The 16,553-nt window shown below is 48.1% G+C and overlaps 4 protein-coding genes across 8 annotated transcripts in view; 2 read left to right on the plus strand and 2 right to left on the minus strand.

Moving 5' to 3' along the window:
• Positions 1–951: 951 nt before the first annotated feature.
• Positions 952–3,201, minus strand: LOC117588449. Of its 2 annotated transcripts, none has more exons than XM_034279735.1 (5): positions 2,888–3,201; positions 2,149–2,483; positions 1,718–2,062; positions 1,490–1,647; positions 952–1,432 (listed from the first exon to the last, which is right to left on the minus strand). In XM_034279735.1, exons 1-5 carry the CDS (start codon positions 3,092–3,094, stop codon positions 1,338–1,340), a joined length of 1,140 nt encoding a protein of 379 aa, XP_034135626.1. In that variant the 5' UTR covers positions 3,095–3,201; the 3' UTR covers positions 952–1,337. The 2 variants fall into 2 exon arrangements, with proteins under 2 accessions (XP_034135626.1, XP_034135625.1); XM_034279734.1 differs by having other exon boundaries at positions 2,149–2,495.
• On the plus strand, positions 2,762–4,394 carry LOC117588450 (pyridoxine/pyridoxamine 5'-phosphate oxidase). Its single transcript, XM_034279736.1, has 3 exons — positions 2,762–2,959; positions 3,494–4,027; positions 4,098–4,394. Exons 2-3 carry the CDS (start codon positions 3,498–3,500, stop codon positions 4,222–4,224), a joined length of 657 nt encoding a protein of 218 aa, XP_034135627.1. The 5' UTR covers positions 2,762–2,959; positions 3,494–3,497; the 3' UTR covers positions 4,225–4,394.
• Positions 4,395–4,596: 202 nt separating this feature from the next.
• The window catches only part of LOC117588488, a 16,244-nt gene continuing 4,287 nt past the window's right edge, over positions 4,597–16,553 (minus strand). For 2 of the 4 annotated variants that reach the window (XM_034279789.1, XM_034279792.1), the window contains exons 2-8: positions 11,713–11,940; positions 9,549–10,023; positions 9,279–9,489; positions 8,368–9,206; positions 8,093–8,294; positions 6,912–8,022; positions 4,597–4,787 (exon numbers count right to left, since the gene is read on the minus strand). In XM_034279789.1, the coding sequence (XP_034135680.1) occupies positions 4,608–4,787; positions 6,912–8,022; positions 8,093–8,294; positions 8,368–9,206; positions 9,279–9,489; positions 9,549–10,023; positions 11,713–11,940 (3,246 nt within the window). In that variant the 3' untranslated portion in view covers positions 4,597–4,607. Of the gene's footprint in view, positions 4,788–6,911; positions 8,023–8,092; positions 8,295–8,367; positions 9,207–9,278; positions 9,490–9,548; positions 10,024–11,712; positions 11,941–12,000; positions 12,040–16,553 lie in introns of those variants that run through there. The other 2 variants (XM_034279791.1, XM_034279790.1) reach the window with 2 other exon arrangements.
• LOC117588490 lies at positions 5,350–6,352 on the plus strand. Its single transcript, XM_034279793.1, has 2 exons — positions 5,350–5,555; positions 5,631–6,352. The coding sequence occupies exons 1-2, from the start codon at positions 5,456–5,458 to the stop codon at positions 6,173–6,175; spliced, it is 645 nt and encodes a 214-aa protein (XP_034135684.1). The 5' UTR covers positions 5,350–5,455; the 3' UTR covers positions 6,176–6,352.

Below are 16,553 nucleotides of genomic sequence, written 5' to 3' on the forward strand. Positions count from 1 at the left end.
GCAAATTGCATATCCAAAAGTGATCCAGAGCCTTAATTTATTAGCAGCCAAAGAATGATCGGAACTTTTACGACTACTTCGATTTAACGAATTTGGATTCCAATTTCAAACTCTCTCCCCACAGCTAGGAATATTTCTCACTGAGCAGCAATGTCCGTTGAGAGATTAAATAGTAGTCGAGCGATCCACAACACAAAATCATTGTTTAAAGGTTTCTTTTTGGCATGCCTGAGAGACTGTAAAGATATCGCTGCGAGAGTGCGAGAGAGCAAGATCTTTAATTAAATGAGCAGAAATATTTATATATAGAAACGAAGTGAAACAAAATACACTGTGTATGCCCAACCTCAATTGCAAGGTTATCAAACAACAACAACAAAACACAAATAAAAGGAAAAGAAAAGAAAAACTAAATAACAAAGGGCTAGAAGAGAAACAACAAAAATTAACATAGATAACAATTCTTTTCAAAGATATCAATAAAGCAAAAAATGACACAGAAAATGAAAAAAACAACGAGAGAAATGTGAAAGTGCAATTCGAGCGAAAACCCCAAAACCCAATAACAGCAAAAAAATAAACAACAACAACAACACACACAAAAACATTTCAATTGCGCTCGTTTAGCCCCACATAATATAGAATATATTTCAATTAAAAAGGAACGAAACGAAACGAAACGAAACGAAAAACAAAACAAAAAAAAAACATTAAAAATATTTCAAATATGTCATTAAGTCACAGCGAATAAACAACAACAATAAGTTGAAGGCGACTTATACATCTAGGGGATAGAGGAAGGGAGGGTAGTAACAGGGGAGTGAGTGTCCAAGCTCAAGCCAAGCTCCAGCCCAAGCTGCAGCTCCAGCCCCAGCCTGAGGTTTTCCCTGGTCTGTCCTCTGAAGCATAGGTTGTGTGTGTGCGCTCTGCATAAATGTAGACATTAGCCTCTAGGTTTATTATTATAAACTATATTATTAGTATCAGAGAGCAGCGGCAGCAGAGCAGCAGCAGAGACGCATGGACATTTGCATTTGCATTTGCATTTGCTCTTATAATGTGTAACCAATAAATATGAGGAACAATTTTTCTTTGTATAAAATACTAGACATAAAACGTGGCTCAGCCTCAGAGAATAAATCTTGAAAGCAGCTGGCAGACAGACAGACAGACAGACAGAGTCTTGCCAAGCGTTGCTCATGGAGAGAGTGAGGGAGAGAGACAGAAATTGTTTAGCCTAAGGCAGAAGTTTGTCTTTTTTGGTTGAAGGAATTGTGTGTGTCTCTATGCGTGGATTCGGCGTCTTTTCTAATTGCAAGTTGCAGGAGGGTTTAGGTTTAGGTGTCAGTGGTCAGGTCATCGTTTTCATCCTCCGGCTCGTGTCCACGTCCCTCGCGTATGCGCTTCAATTTACGCTTCAGCATCATTACGCCTAAACAGGGAACAAATCGAGAGATTACAAAGCGTATTTGCATACTGTCCAACTTACATTTGATGGCCTGAAATGTTTTGACCGAGGCCGAGGCAGATTCACTGGCTGGCAGCGCATTGGCTGTGGCCCTCTCGTGCGCCAGCTTCACCTCCAGATAGGCCTTCTTAAGCGTCTTGTAGTGACGATAGTCAATGGAGTCCTTCACCAGAATGCATCTGAAATGGGGAAACAAAGCGAAGTTTCAGCACACAGAGCAAAGTGCAAGCAAATGTGTGGGGCACCTACTTAGCCGCCGAACCCTCGCCGGAGCAGTCCGATGGATTTGTGTGATAGATCTGATGGTAGAAGTACTGCAGCACTGGGGAGTTCCAAATGGAGAGGCCATACCACAGCCAAATGGCGACATTCAGCGGCAGCTTGAAGTTCTTGGCAAAGAGTGTGGGTATAAAGTAATTGAAGGGCAGCAGATTGATGAACACATACGCCCACGCTGCAATTCGCATGCCAAGGAACGTTTGATAGACGAGACGATTCCGATTGCCGCTGGGCAGGGACAGCAACGCGAGCACTTCGGTGAGTATGCTGTACAGGCCCACGGTGAGATTAAGGCCAACAAAATAGTTTTCATATCTATACAAAAACAAAAACAAAAACAAAAACAAGAGAAAAAGGCTTTAGAATGATGTGCCATAAGAGTAAAACAAGACGCGACATGCCTGTACACATCGATGGCGACGAGGGATAACAGGTAGAGGCCCTTGGAGCCAACCTCCAGGAAATCTGCCTCCTTAAAGTCCAGCATGGCGCCGTGCAGGTAGAACGTGATGATAAATATTGAATAAAATTGAAACTTCTCCAACTGATGCGAGCGGTAGAAGATGAGATTATCCGACGAATAGAAGAGCGAGTATCGCCCCTGGTTCTTCATTAGCTGCGGCAATATCATGAACTCATTGTAAAAGTGCAGAAATAGGCAGCTGGCTGCATAGAAGGCGATGTTCCAGATCAGTCTCGCGAATTGTTTCCGCTTAAAGTACTTCATATTCGACGACTTGAGGAACAACTGCCAATAAAGTGGGGGAAAAACGATTGGGTTGGGTTGGGTTTGGTTGGGGTGTGGGCGTTGGCGTTGGGTTTGGGTATGGGTTGGTTGGTGGGAAATTAGTTGAGCATTGTTCTGACGCCGCAACAGATAATGAATGTATATTTGGTCGGGGCAATCGGTGGTCGGTGGTGGACGGTGGACGGTGCCCCTCTTTTGTGTCTGCCAGGAGCGGATTGCGGCATTGCTTAGTGTATTTTCTTGTGTGCTTGTGGGGCGCCCCCATTGTGGCCCCCAGACCGCCACTGACCAGCTGTGTTTATTTATAAACGCGAAATTATTTCTGCAACCCCTCAAAGAGTGTGTGAACGCCGTCGTGGAAGATTGCACTTGCTGGAGCGCCTTAAGCTTACCTGAAAAATACGCTGAAACCCATAGAAGCCACAGGACAGTGCCACAAATATCCAAAAGACCGCATTTATCAGGTAATACAAGTCAATGTCCTGCACAAACGCATCGAAGCGGTCGTTGGTCACTAGATATTTGAGCGGCAGAAAGAAGTTGTGGATCTCAGCCCAGTAGTCCGGCGGGCCGGACTTCATGTCCAGTATGGATGTCATGGTCGGTATTGTACGGATTTCAGCCAGCAAAAGCTGAGCTGTTAGCAAACAGCGAACAATTTAGCAAAATTCGACCATCAATTATTATTATAACCAGCAGTGTGACCGCGGAACTACCGATCAAATATACCTCCGGACCCTCAAAAATATACCGCAATCACTTTCCTCGATGTTGATGTTATATTTAATATTACCAGCTAGCTAGGACTCTCGACACTAAAACTATAATTTTATCCGATTGATGAACCAATTGTAACAATTCTGGTAAACGCAGCCGACGAACAGCTGTCATTTCGATACAACAATCGGTTCCGGGCACCTATCGCACCTTACAGCACGCTGGAACTAGCAGTTGAAGCAAAAAGCCCGCCATGATTTAAATTTCAAACTATATTTTAGGAAAATGGCACAAACATCAGCTTTAGCCAAAATCAGTGACCCTCCCATCGATCCTGTGCAGCTGTTTAAGCATCTGATAGAGACAGCTGGTCAAGGCAAACCGTTCATAGAGATGAATCTGGCCACTATAGACGAGGAATTTGGTGTGCTCAACCGAACTGTCGTGTATCGTGGTCTCTCCAGCGACAACCATGTGTTCTACATCACCCATCGATACACGCGCAACTGCAAGAATCTTCAAGCCAATCCAAAGGCCTGTTTAACCTTCTATCTGCCGTTGGTCAAGAACGTTGATGGCATGGACAAGGAAACCTTGGACTCCTGGCAGGTGCGTTTGATTGGAGCTACGGCCGTGGAGCTGCCTGAATCTGAAATGGATGCTCTCTGGGCCAAAGAGGACTTACCGGCCAAGATACGTGGCCATGTTTTTCCCTGCGGCGAGCCTGTCGACTATGAACAGCAAAAGGCAAAGCACGACGGCTTCCTCAACGAGCACTTGAGCACCGGCAGGGCCATCGAGAGGCCAGCCACTTAGTAAGTCAAAGATATTCCCATGCCTTATCCTCAGACATACTTAGTATTTAACCCGACATTTTTGCTTTAGCACTGGCTGGAAATTCCAGCCCCAACTCTGGGATTTTCTCAAAGTGGGCCAGGGCCAGATCGCCGATCGAGTGCAGTATCGCCTGCAGAGTAACGGCAAATGGCAGTCCATGCACGTTGCCACCTAAGTTGCGAACTGCTTGAAAGCAGTTCATTTCGCTTGATTTAGGTTTTATTCAACAATAAGTATCTTTCTACAAACAGCTAAAATTAATTATCTAACAACTACATTTGCTTCATTTTCGACATGTTTAACATACAACTACAGCATAGTTAATAAATATTACACAAAACAGCAAAAAAATGTATATATAAAGTAAAATAAAATAGAGTAGATTACGTATAAAAATGAATAGTATGTGGTAATGAAGGGAGCCCAGTTAGTAGCAGTTAAGTTTCTTTCTCCTCTTTNTTTTTTTTTTTTTTTTTTTTTTTTTTTTTTTTTTTAAAAAAAAGAAAAGGGGGGGGTGGGGGGGGGGGGGGGGGGGGGGGGGGGGGGGAGGTGCAAATGCTATACCGCATTTACCGTTTCACGTATCCAGGCTGCATTCGAGGCGATCTTGTCGTACATGCGGGGGCGCTCCACACCAGTGGGGCCGCACGCGATGCGCCAGGAGGAGACGCCAATGAGGGCCCACTGATTGGTGCCTGGTATCAGGCATTGCACTGGCGCGCCAGAGTATTCCTCTTGCTATCGAAAAAATACATCATTTGTTATTAATTATTGTTTAAAGGCATAAAATAGATTTAATATTCATTTCATCATATGTATTTTCGGCCACAACTCCCATTCAAACATTTCCCCCCGCTGTTCCAACTGTCGAATTTCACAATCAATTTTAATCAACGACCACCTCTCCCCGTTATTGCTGACGTCACACAGCACGCGACATGCAGGAACGTGTTGTGTTTTGGTGAATGAGTAAGCTGAGCGGCACTTTCCAGTGCGCTCTCTAACTCTCTCCCGCTCTCTAGATCGCTCGCTGCCTGCCGCTCTCTATCTCTCTCTCTCTCTCTCTCTCTCTCTCTATGGAGGAACAGCACTAACCCCCGTTACGCACGACTACCTGGGATAGAAGGAGCGAAAGAAGCGCCGCTTACCTACAATGGAAATAGCAACAGCAGCCCGACTGCAGCTGCAGCGAACAGGCAAATAGAGAGCATGAAAAGAAATAGAGTCAGGGTAGGGGAGGGGTAGGGATGGATTGGGGGAGGCAGCAGCATATAAATAGAACGAGCGAACGGCCACTGGAATGCATTTATTTGGCAACCGTTCCAGCGATCGCACACACGACAAAAAGAGTGTGGAAAAAGAAGAAGGAATAATTTGTCGCTGTTCAACAAAATAATTTAATCAACATGTCGGATATTAAGTGCTGCCTGAAGATCTGCTTCCAGGGCGAGACGAGCTTCATCATCTGCGAGGCGGGCAATAGCTACGAGGAGATCATAGTCCAAGGTGAGTCACATACAAATAACACAAAAGCGAGAGAGAATCGAAAAGAAATATAATCAACAACAACAATTCTTGCAGCCATGGCCCGCTTTAGCATTCCGGAGACACAAAAGGAAGCCCTGCTGCTGACCAATGGCAAGGGCTACATCTTTGAGGCGCAACTCTTGGAATACTTTCTGCTGCTCTTCCCCTGCCCGGAGATCACTTTCCATTTGCGACTGAGCTGGCAGAAGTTGCGCCGAGGCCTGAACAGCCTGAACCCAGCCATAAAGCGGAAGCGTCACACAGAACCGGCGACGAAGCTGGAGCAGGCACAAGCGAATGCTACCGCCTACCAGCCGGAGGAATACACGCCAGTGGCTGTCTATCGGCAGAACTGTTTTCTCGGCTCATTGCCCAGATCCAGCTCCGAGGCGGCTCCAGTGCGTCGTCAGAATTGCTTCCTAAGAGAACAGCAGCCACTGCAGCAGCAGCAGCAACAGCAGCAACTGCAGCGGGAGGCGGAGATCAGTGCTAGACAGGAGGAGCCACAGGCCAAGCGGCTCCGTCTGGACGTATGTGTCAAGCCCAAGCGAAGTGCATCTATTGCGCCGCTGCCTGCCATGCGCTCCATACGCATTTAGCCTGGAAGCCACCCAAAAAACATCGTTGTACATAGCCTCCCTCACAGTATATACATAAATACATACATAATTACATAACTATACGATATACTCATGGTAACTGTAAGCATTAAGGTTGAACCGCTGTTATTTTGAAACCAAAACTAAACCCAAATAAATGTATACAAATTAATTACTAAAAATATTTGCATTTACGAGTATTCTGCGGCAGCGAAAAGTGACAAGGAGAATGCCCAAAACAAAGTACATGCAGTGTAAGCGACAAAGACTGAATTCTGATTGAATCGAGGCTCACGGATAAACTCAAAGAGCGCGCTCTCAGCTGTGCTCCGAATGGGGATTTAATTTAATTTACAGAACTTCGAGTTTTTATCCCTCAGGCTGCTCCGCTCTATAGTTTTCCAAGTTTTCAAGTGAATAATTCTGAATTTGATTTAAAAATGTATGGAGTGGAAAATGCTAAAACTCAAGTATTTTCTCTTAAGCCGTCCATATAAAAAAACAAACTCGATCATTTTGGTATCGCAAAACGCTTGCAAAAGGAAATCGCATGCGAGATAAACATGAGCTGTAATTGTTGTCGCATGCGAGCAACACACTCGCAAAACGAACTCGCATGCGAGTGCAGCCACGTACTGTTAAACATATAGGCTTAACAGTGCCATAACAGAGTCATGCAAGCGCCACCTCCGCCTCTCATTCTCTCTTGGAATACTTTTTATCTGCTATCACTCACCGTGCAGTCGTACTTCTGGTAGGTGGCCTCCATGCACATGGAGTTGACCGTGGCTATAGACACATTCTCGCAGGGCGCCATGTCGCCGATTTTGAGCTGGACACGCTGCAGATGATCCCGCTGCCGGGACCAGCCCAGCGTGTTGCAGTTTGTCCAGATTTGCTCCTGCGCCGCTGACTGCACAGGCTGGGCTCCGACTGGCTTAGTGGCCGAGCGTGCTGTGGAGGAGGAGGAGGAACTGCTGCTGCTGCTGCTGCCGTAATAGTTGACTTGCGGCGCATGCTCGGGCAGCGGATAGGAATCCAGTTCCTGGTGCAGTGCCTCTGCTCGGGGCATGTACGAGGCGGCAGCTTTTGCCTGCTGTGCATAATGTCGCCTGTTGAGCTGCTGCTCCTCCTCCTCCTCTGGCGCTTCCTCTGTGCTGCCAGAGCCCTCCATTTGCTCCTGCGAGGGTATCAGGAAGAACTGCTGCGTTTCCTGGGCCAGCGGACTGCGCTGAACTTGAACTTGCATCGGCTGTTGCCCCTCCAGCCGCTCGGCCACTGGCACATAGGCGCGCCGCTGCACCGCGGGCGCCGTCAGCAGCTGTCGACGCTGCAGTGCGTCGGGCAGGCAAATGGGACGCACGTGATCCGAGAGGCTGACGGGCGTCTCCAGCCGCACCAGCGCCGCTGTGGAGCCCTCCACGGGACTCTTGATCATGCCGATAATGCGGCGACGCTGCGTCCACGGTGCCTTGGCCGAGAGCCGCACCGCGCCCACAATGGCCATCCAGGTGGCCCGTGGCTGGCCCTGAAAGCAGCCCTCCGTGGTGAGCACCCAGTCCTGTGAGATGAGTGTGCCATCGCACACGTGAATATCCTCACGAAAGAGGGCCACCAGCCAGGGCCAGTCCCCCGGTGCCGACATCTTGGGCAGCGACAAATGCTGCTTGGCATTGAAGAGCGCCGACTGGACGCCGCAACGCAGCTCCCCGCAGCCCACATAAAGCACTTGACGCCGCGGACAGTGCGTGCGAATGAAGCTTATTTCGGGCGCATGCGGATCCAGGACACGCACATAATCCGTCAGCTGTTCGGTGTCGTTCTGCACGTCAAAGATTTCCACAGATCTGCAGGGGGGAAGAAGTCAGTTTTTGGGTACATGGAGCCTGGGAGCCTGGGAGCCTGCGGCGCACTCACTCATAGCCCAACGATTTGCATAGCGATTCGGAGACTGTTTGGCGCACCACCAGCTTGGCATCGCCCTCGAGTCCCTCGGCGCACAGCTTGCCCACGACGCCCTTCTCCGAGAAGACGGCATAGCCAGCGGCATGGAAGCGGGACAGATACGGCACCAGTGGCTCCGGCTGCAGCAAATCCGCGGCCAATGGTGCAATGGAAACTGCAAGATTGAATGAATTGAATTGAATTGAATGATTGGATTGAATGGACTGCAGGCACTGAGCTACACTCACGGCAATCCTTCTCGTCTGCACCATCGGGACAATCCGCTTTGCCATCGCAGCGCGCCTTGCGCGGCACACATGCCCGGCCCCTGCCGCAGTACAGTGCATTGGGGGAGCAGAAGGCGCAGCTGCGCTCATCGGACAGATCCGGACAATCCGCATAGCCATCGCAGAGACGCGGACTCTGCACATTGCTCTGCATATCGCTGACACAGTGAGGCTTCTGCTGGCACGACTGTGTGCCCGTGGACTCCGGAAAGCGTTCGCAGTCGAAGTACTGGCGAAAGCGTTGCGGCAAACGACTGCCACAGCCGGCCATAAACGACTCACAGTACTCGCGGCATATGTGCCCCGGCGTGGGCTGTACACTCGTCCCGTGCATATCACACGGCGGCTGCAGCAGGCGGCACACAAAGTCGTACGCCTCGCGATAGCATTCCCCGTCGACCAGCTCACGGAAGACAATCAAGTCGTCGGCCACCTGCTCGTAGCTGGCGTGGCCCAGCAAATTCGGATATGTTGTCACATTGTAGCCCAACTGGCGGCAGTAGTTCAGCTGCAGCGGCACACAGCGACGCGGTGGCGCTGGTGTGGTGGTCACCACGGGCTCCGTTGTCTCATCGTGCCCGCCCAGCGGCGAGCTGGACATGATGGGCTCCTCGATGAGGCCGGTTGTCTCCTTGATGCTCAAACTGGACACATCCACGGTCATGTTGGCAAAGTGCCGACGCTGCTGGTCGCTCATTTCCTCATGGAAGAGCGCCAGCAGCTCGCCGCTGCTCACCAGACCCGCATACGGATCAAAGATCATATTAAAGTGGACAATTATGTTGTTGTTATCCTCGCTGCTGTTTGGGGGAGGGGGGGCATAAGAATAAAACTTGACTCTCTGTTCCTCTCGAACTTTGCCTGCTACTCACCCATCGAGCGCTAGGATCTCGCTGCCTTCGTATGCCTCACGCAAATCGGAACGCCTGAGCGTGAGATTGATGCGCTCCCTGTAGTCCCTGGCCTTGTGCTGGAAACGCAGCGAGTTCTGATTGGCCAAATCCATGCTCCACTTGTCGTTGAGCACCATGAAGCGGCCACGAAATACGCGATCCGGCAATGGTTCCGGTCGGAAGTAAGTGTCTGCCAAGAGAGGGGGGAAATATCAACTGAATTGTGGACCAGATCTACGCCACACTCACATCCCACATAGACGAACGCGCCAGCGACGAGCAGCGCTATCAGGAACCCGGCAATCACGGCGCAGCCACATTTCTGGCCATCGCCCAGCTTGCGTCGCGTGAATCTGATATCAGAGTCTGTGGATAGAACTGATTCGGACTTGCGCCTCAGGCCATGGGCGTGGTTGTGCATGTGCAGATGATGCTCCCGCTCGCGTTCACGTTCACGTTCACGTTCCCTTTCGCGCTCCCTCTCCCTCTCGCGCTCCCTTTCCCGTGCCAGGTCCAGGCCATTCGTGGCGGCGCCAGCGACCGCTGCTGCTCCTCCTCCTACTCCTACTCCGCCATTGGTGTGGCTGTGATGTGGCTTGTGGTGCCGCGTACAGCGTGTATTGTGAAAGACCTTCGTGGGCAGGGCTGTGGTGCCAGTTCCATTTCCTCCATTGCCATTGCCACTGCCATTGCCATTGGGATTTGGATTGCTGTGGACGATGCCCTGCGCAACGAAAAGAAAACATTTTGTTCGTATCAGATTTTTAATCATTAAGCACGGCAATTTGGTCAATGACCACTAAAGCGCCTTAAATGCTTTGATTTTACGCCAAATCATGCCGTTAAATCCACACACGGAACGAACAACACAGTCCATTCCATCGCCCATCGCCCAACTCCATCCATCCATCGCCATTCATTGGCAGAAAAAATCTTTACTTCGACGCGAAATTGTTGCTGTGGCTGTTGTTTATGTGGCTGGTGCATGCAAATATGGCATGCAACATGGGAATTTGCACAGCATTGAAGTTACGGAAGCTTCTCTTCTCGTTTTAATTAAGGAAATTACCAGGCCAAAACCTTTTTCGACTTCACTTTTTTTGTTTTGGTTGAATTGTGCGCGCTTAATGAAACGGAACAGCTGATCGCTGAGCAGAGCCGGTCTCCTGCCAGCGTTTCACCACACTAAGCCAAGCCTAACAGAACAAGAACATTTTCATCAACTTTAACAGCGATTGCAGCGATTACATTTATCGTGTTCAAAATGAACGTACACTGAGGTGGTTTGTAGAAGTTTTTACTCAAACTACTTGCTAATTGCTGATTTCTTGGCTATAGAGCATTTTGAGCCATTACTTTATGTTAAATCTGCCCATTTGAAATTAAATTATTCAATCAAACTCTACCCTCAAGCAGTCAATAATGTGGGGAGGCCAAACAGGCTGCCTCTCCCTTTAAGAGCCTGCTTCTGCTTCTGCTTCTGCCTGTCTGTTGATTTATTAATTATTTAAGCTTAACTAGCACGTAACATAACGGATGCGAGGGGGAAGCTCGAATGCGGTTTGGTTTTTATGTTGCAATTGCGAAAGCAGCAAAACAGAACACACAGCAGACACAATTTAGAAAATAATTAATGCGCAAGCAAGGAAAGCAAGGCAAAAAAAAAAGAGCCACTGTTGCTGCTGCTGCTGCTATTTTTCTGTAAACGGGTCATCGCATGGCCCACATTTCTTGAGCTGATGCGTGATGCTGATGCTGCCAGCCAGACAGAGACAAAGCAGAGACAAGCATAACAATAATAAAACAAATGAGCAGGGGGAAAAAGTGTAATTAAACAGAAATGGTTTCCTCATTTCATAATCGCGGGCATCGGTCAACGCTTTTTTATTGAGCAAACTTATTAGCATTGTGTTGTAATTGTACCGCTCTCGCAGTCTCTTTCCCTCAAAGAGGGAAGAAAGGCAGCAACAGTTTCGGGGCTGCAGCCTGATCCCTCGTTCTTAACCCAAAGACGAGTGTGGAAGCAAGAGAGAGTGAGAGAAAGAGAGTGCACGCGGCCAAGTCAAAAGTCACTCGGCCGTATAACGGCTCCAAGCAGTGGTGCTGCTCTACTCTGCTCTGCTCTTCTTCTCTCTTCGTTTCTGCTGGCGCGAATGCATTATGCGTGGCGCACGTGCTGGTTGGCAGTGTGTAAGCTTTCGTGTTACATCACAAAAACAAACGCAAAACACACACACACATTTCCTTCATTCCATCTCTGTTTCTCTCGCTCTGTCTCTGCCACCCTCTCTTTCGGCGAATTGATAGCTTTTCCTTTTGTTTTTCTCTTTGTTTTAATTATCGCACAAATTCATATTTAATTACAATTTACGCTTGCGTTTACGCTTACGCTTACGCTTATGCTTATGCTTACCTTCCAATTTTTTCCTCCTCCTCCTCCTCCATTTGTCTGCAAATTGGATTTGTCTTTGTTGCGATTGCTGCAATTGTTGTTGTTGTTCTTTTTATCTGCTGCTGCTGCTGCTACTGCAGCCGCCGTAGCCGTCGCTGCCGCTATATTGCAAGCAGCATTCGCATTGGTATGTGTGTGTACCTGTGACCCCGGTGATGACGTTTTGTCCACATCGCGGGACTTTTTCATCTGCAAAACAAATTTTGGAAAACTTTTGTTCAACAATAGTGCGCGAGGTGTTCGACTTACAAAAGCTGGTAATGGAGTAGACATGCGCGAGAAACCCGAAACTAACCAACCGAACAGGTGCTAATTGTCCGAGCTGCTCACCAGCAACAACTGCCAAATTTAGCACAGTGTAGCAGCAGATTCCCCTTCGCCACGCCACGCCACACCACACCACGCCACGCCCCAGCCCAACATCCCATCCCACACGCCCGAGGGCCATTTATTTGGTATGCTCCAGTTAAAAGCCAACACCAAAACCATTTAACAACAACAACAGCAGCAGCAACTCAAACATCAAAAGTTACAGCAACAACAGAAAGCAGAGCAGCCAAAGTCAAAGCAGTACCAAAGTCAAAGCAGTCCAATGTCAAGCGAACAGCGCCCCAATGTCCAGCGTCGACAGCGACAGCGACAGCGACAGCGACTGCGCAACTTCAGCGTAAAAGAAAGTTTCTGCGTTTCCTTTACTTGTTGTTGTTTATTCGCTGCTTATTGTTTATTTGTTTCATTTTGCTTAACATATTTACATATTTTCAGATTATTCGCCCCATGTTGATTGTGTGTGCGCCCGCGTGTTCCCATTGCTTTCTGCGTTCTACGTGAACTGCTGATCTGATCCCCCCCAAGACGGACTAACACTGTGTGAAATTGGATGTTCAGGCATTCCATGGGCTGCAAGGAGATTGTTAAACAATCGTTAACCAATGGCCGGCATATATATCATTTCTTTTTGTTCACCTCTATCCGTGGAAAGTTTGGAAAAAACAAAGAATTGTATGTGGCATTCATGGAGCTTTTGTGTCTTAAATAATAAATTATTTTTAAACGATTAGTTTAAGCCATCTGGCTCGTAGACAATCTTCTACAAGAAACTCAAGAGCAAAGTAAACAAATTTTTTAAACCAAGAAGAGTGGCTGGATATTTGGTTGTTCGAAAATAAAGCCACCGAGGATGCCCAATTCCAAGTTGAAGTGCAGTTGGGTTCTGATTTACCCAACCACCGCCAGCAGTCATGTGACAAGCAGTGGGCAAATGTTGCGATAGCTACTCCGGCGAAGCAGTGCGCAACGGCAACATCCCCAAGAGAGGCATTGAGCGTCACTGCTGAATGACAAAGCCAAGGCAATTGGCACCAATGTCCTTTTGGGAAAAGCCAATGAGAGGCTTCAATGAATCGTTAACAATTATTGATGTAGGCACGGCACATATGTACATTGTGCATACTTCATGCATATAATTATTTGTTTCTTTAATAGTTTTATGTATTTTTAACTAACAAAATGATACGCCTGCTGCTGTGCCACTGTCCGTTTTCGCTTTTCTTTCGCACGGCCACTAATTAGGAAAATGCATTTTGCTGGGGGCCTGAGAGTTGAGTGCAGTTAAGGGGGGGAGGCCCGGCTTGTAAACATGTTTTTCGCGCAACATGTTGCCTGCCGCCAATGCTGCCGAAACTTGTTTGCTCGGGGTGGTGGTGGGGGGACGGACCCCCACCAACCAGCCGCAACAAAAACACTTTCATTTTGCGCCGTGCCTCGCCTTGGCTTTGAAATTTGTTGTTTGTCTTTGGATTTTCGACTGCAGCTGGTACGAAAAAAAAAATTCGCTTTCGCCTGCAACAAGACAAACAATTCAAAAGTGCAAGGCAGGCTGGCTGGATCCTCTGGTGGCTCTTCTTTTAAAGCCTTGTGGCACGATGGCATGGCATGGCATGGAATGACACTTGTCGTCAATGGGAAAACGAGTTCGTGGCCTGAGTCTTTTGAACTCTAACGATCTATGCGCGGCATGTCGCCGACTGCACTTTCACAGCGAAGGCCAGGCCGAGACCGAGTGGGGAACAGACAGACACACTGGATGACCTTATGGCCACAAAACGAAGAAAGTTGCAACATGTTTTTCTTACTGTATTTTCCTTTGTTGTTGTTGTTGTTGGCTCTTCTTTTGAAAAGGAAAGCTGGACGTTGCCGATGCCGATGCCGATGCCTGATGAATTTTTGCCCTTGCCATGGGAACCATGTGGCGAAATGGCAATCCATAATTAAAGCCGAGCTTTGATGCAGATGAAAAAGAAAAAAGCAATACCAACTCGGGGCAACACTTTCGGGCTCCAATTTCCACAAGTAAACTTAGAAGTAATCCCTGCCAGCGCAGTCAAGCAGTTGAGCAATTATTCAATTCAAGCAGTACGCATCAGCTGGGGTGTGGAAATCTTCTGGTCAAGTTTCAATGCGTTCACTTTACGACAGCAACAACAACAGCAGCTCTTGTTCGTATCTTGTTCGAATATCACATTGCTGGCTGCAGCTCTGGGCTTGCACTTAGAAGCAAAGTCCACGGGCCACGTGCGGCCAATGGCACAGCCGCAGAGCAATTGGGTAAACGGGAACGGGAACGGGAACGGCAGGCCTGTGACAGCTTTTCACTCATTTCCCTTTAAGCAGCCGCAGCCGCAGCAGCCGAAGCCGTAGCCTCAGTGCCAGCAGCAGCAGCAGCAGCAGCAGCAGCAATAGACAGACGCGGCACACAGCTGCCAGTCAATCGTGACGAATTAATAACGGAACGTTTGCCGAACTGGGGGAAAGCTGCAGCTGAACAATGAGGAGAGGGAGAGACAGCAGACAGCAGACAAAGCAGGAGGGAGTTCAACAGAGAACAACAAAAATTAACAGTTTTGACCTCTTGAAGGAGCTCTCTCCCTCTCTCCCACTCCCTTACCGCTCCACCTCTTGGTTTGTGCCGCCGGTACGTGCGTGGTGAAGCGCTGGGTACACAGATGATTGCCAGATGCGAGCAGTGCGAGTGCCAGTACGGGACGATGGCTTATTTCGATGCAACGATGACGGTGACGACGACGACGACGAGACGTGACTGTAAAACTGATTTTTCAAGCTGGCAACTATGAAACTGGGTTGCCGTTTTAGGGTGTGTGTTTGTGCACACATCAATTGGGGCTTGGGTAGGTGAAGCCAACTACTGTGACTCACTCATTCGCTCTGCCCACAAAAAAACATAACTAACCAACAACCAACAAGCAACAACAACAGCAAGAGCTGCAACTGCAGCAACAATTATGGCCAGGCAAATCAAAATGCAATTCAGCAAAAGAGTCGTCTACAAATTGTCGCTCTCATCCAACAAAACGAATCAAGCTTTTGGCTCTAGCACTGGAACTGGAAGTGGCTTTGCCTTTAGCTAGCGATGGGTGAGGGTGCGGGTGAGGGTGAGGGTGAGAGATGCAAACTTCATAATCAACAACTTTTTGATACAGATAATTTTCAGATAATTGTATCTAGCTTTTGGCGGTGATTTACATTCAGTTCAGAGAGCCTCATTACCAGAGCCTGATGCACTGCTTGACCGGCTCGTGCTCTCTCTCCCACCATGTGGCTGTGAGGGTCTGCTTCTGCTGCTTTGCTCTGTGCAACAGTTAACAAAGCAGTGTGGACCGTGGGGACATTTGACCCTATTTTAACTGCTTGCCTGCTAGGCTTGTGTTCCTCCTTTAATTTACTTTAATTGATCCAAAATCACGCACGAAGCTCCAATTTGTATCATCCCTAACACCTTGACATTTGTTTTGCATTCCAAATGAAGTAGAAAGTTCTCCACTCCACTCCAGCGCTCAGTGGCTGGCATAACGCAATTTATTGGAATGCTTATTGGGCGCTTTCTTAACATTTGTCATGGCCGTTGGGCTGGTTCCTGCTCTTCGGTGCTGGCGAATTACCGATTCAGAATGCGATTTGGTAAGAAAAAGCGGGAATGTGCCTGTTTCTATTCGCTGATGGGTGGGGTTGGAAACCAAAGTAGATTATATAGGAAAATGGGTTGGCTGAACTGTTCCTCAACCGACAATTTGCAGCTATAATCTCTTTTAGTCATTTGTATGCCACCCAAGGTAGTCTCAGTCCCCAAATGTTTGTGGAGTCTATAATTCCCGCAATTTCCCAAACGGCTTCCACTTTGTCCGTAAAAGTTAATTTCCGCTGAGATTTGCATATTTAATTGAAATTTTGCAACTATTTTGGATAACGAGACAAAAAAAAACTGCATTGGGGAAAATGCCAGAAAAGGTAAAAGATTAAAAAAGATTATAAGAAAGAAACAAAAACCCATCTACCGATGACCGATTGGTTGGATACTCTTGCAGCAGCGGTGCAAATGCTAAAGAACAGACCAACAGACGTGGCTTCAAAAGTGTACTACCTTCAGCAAAGTGTATCGAAGCGCACAGTCTTGCCCACGCAGAGGCGTTGTCGTCGTCGCCGTCGCCGTTGCCGTCGCAGTTCAAGGCTGCCAAAGCAGCAGCCGCCAACTGCAAGCAGTGCGTACAAGCGCTGAACAAAGTTGTAGCAGAGTGTGGAGTTCATTTGGCAATGGAAAACGAATGGTTGAGCTGGAGAAGTGGGTCTCGGGGCTTGTGGTGAGCACTGTTAATAAACCATTGCCAATTGGAAAGTAAAGGGCGAAGCACACACACATGTGCAGACATAAACGAAAGGAAATTGAAATTAAAAGACATTCCCCCATAAATCGCAGTTAATAAACGCTCATAATGAAGCAGCGGCGC

Source organism: Drosophila guanche, unplaced genomic scaffold (genome assembly GCF_900245975.1).
Source record: "Drosophila guanche unplaced genomic scaffold, DGUA_6, whole genome shotgun sequence".
NCBI classification, from domain to species: domain Eukaryota; kingdom Metazoa; phylum Arthropoda; class Insecta; order Diptera; family Drosophilidae; genus Drosophila; species Drosophila guanche.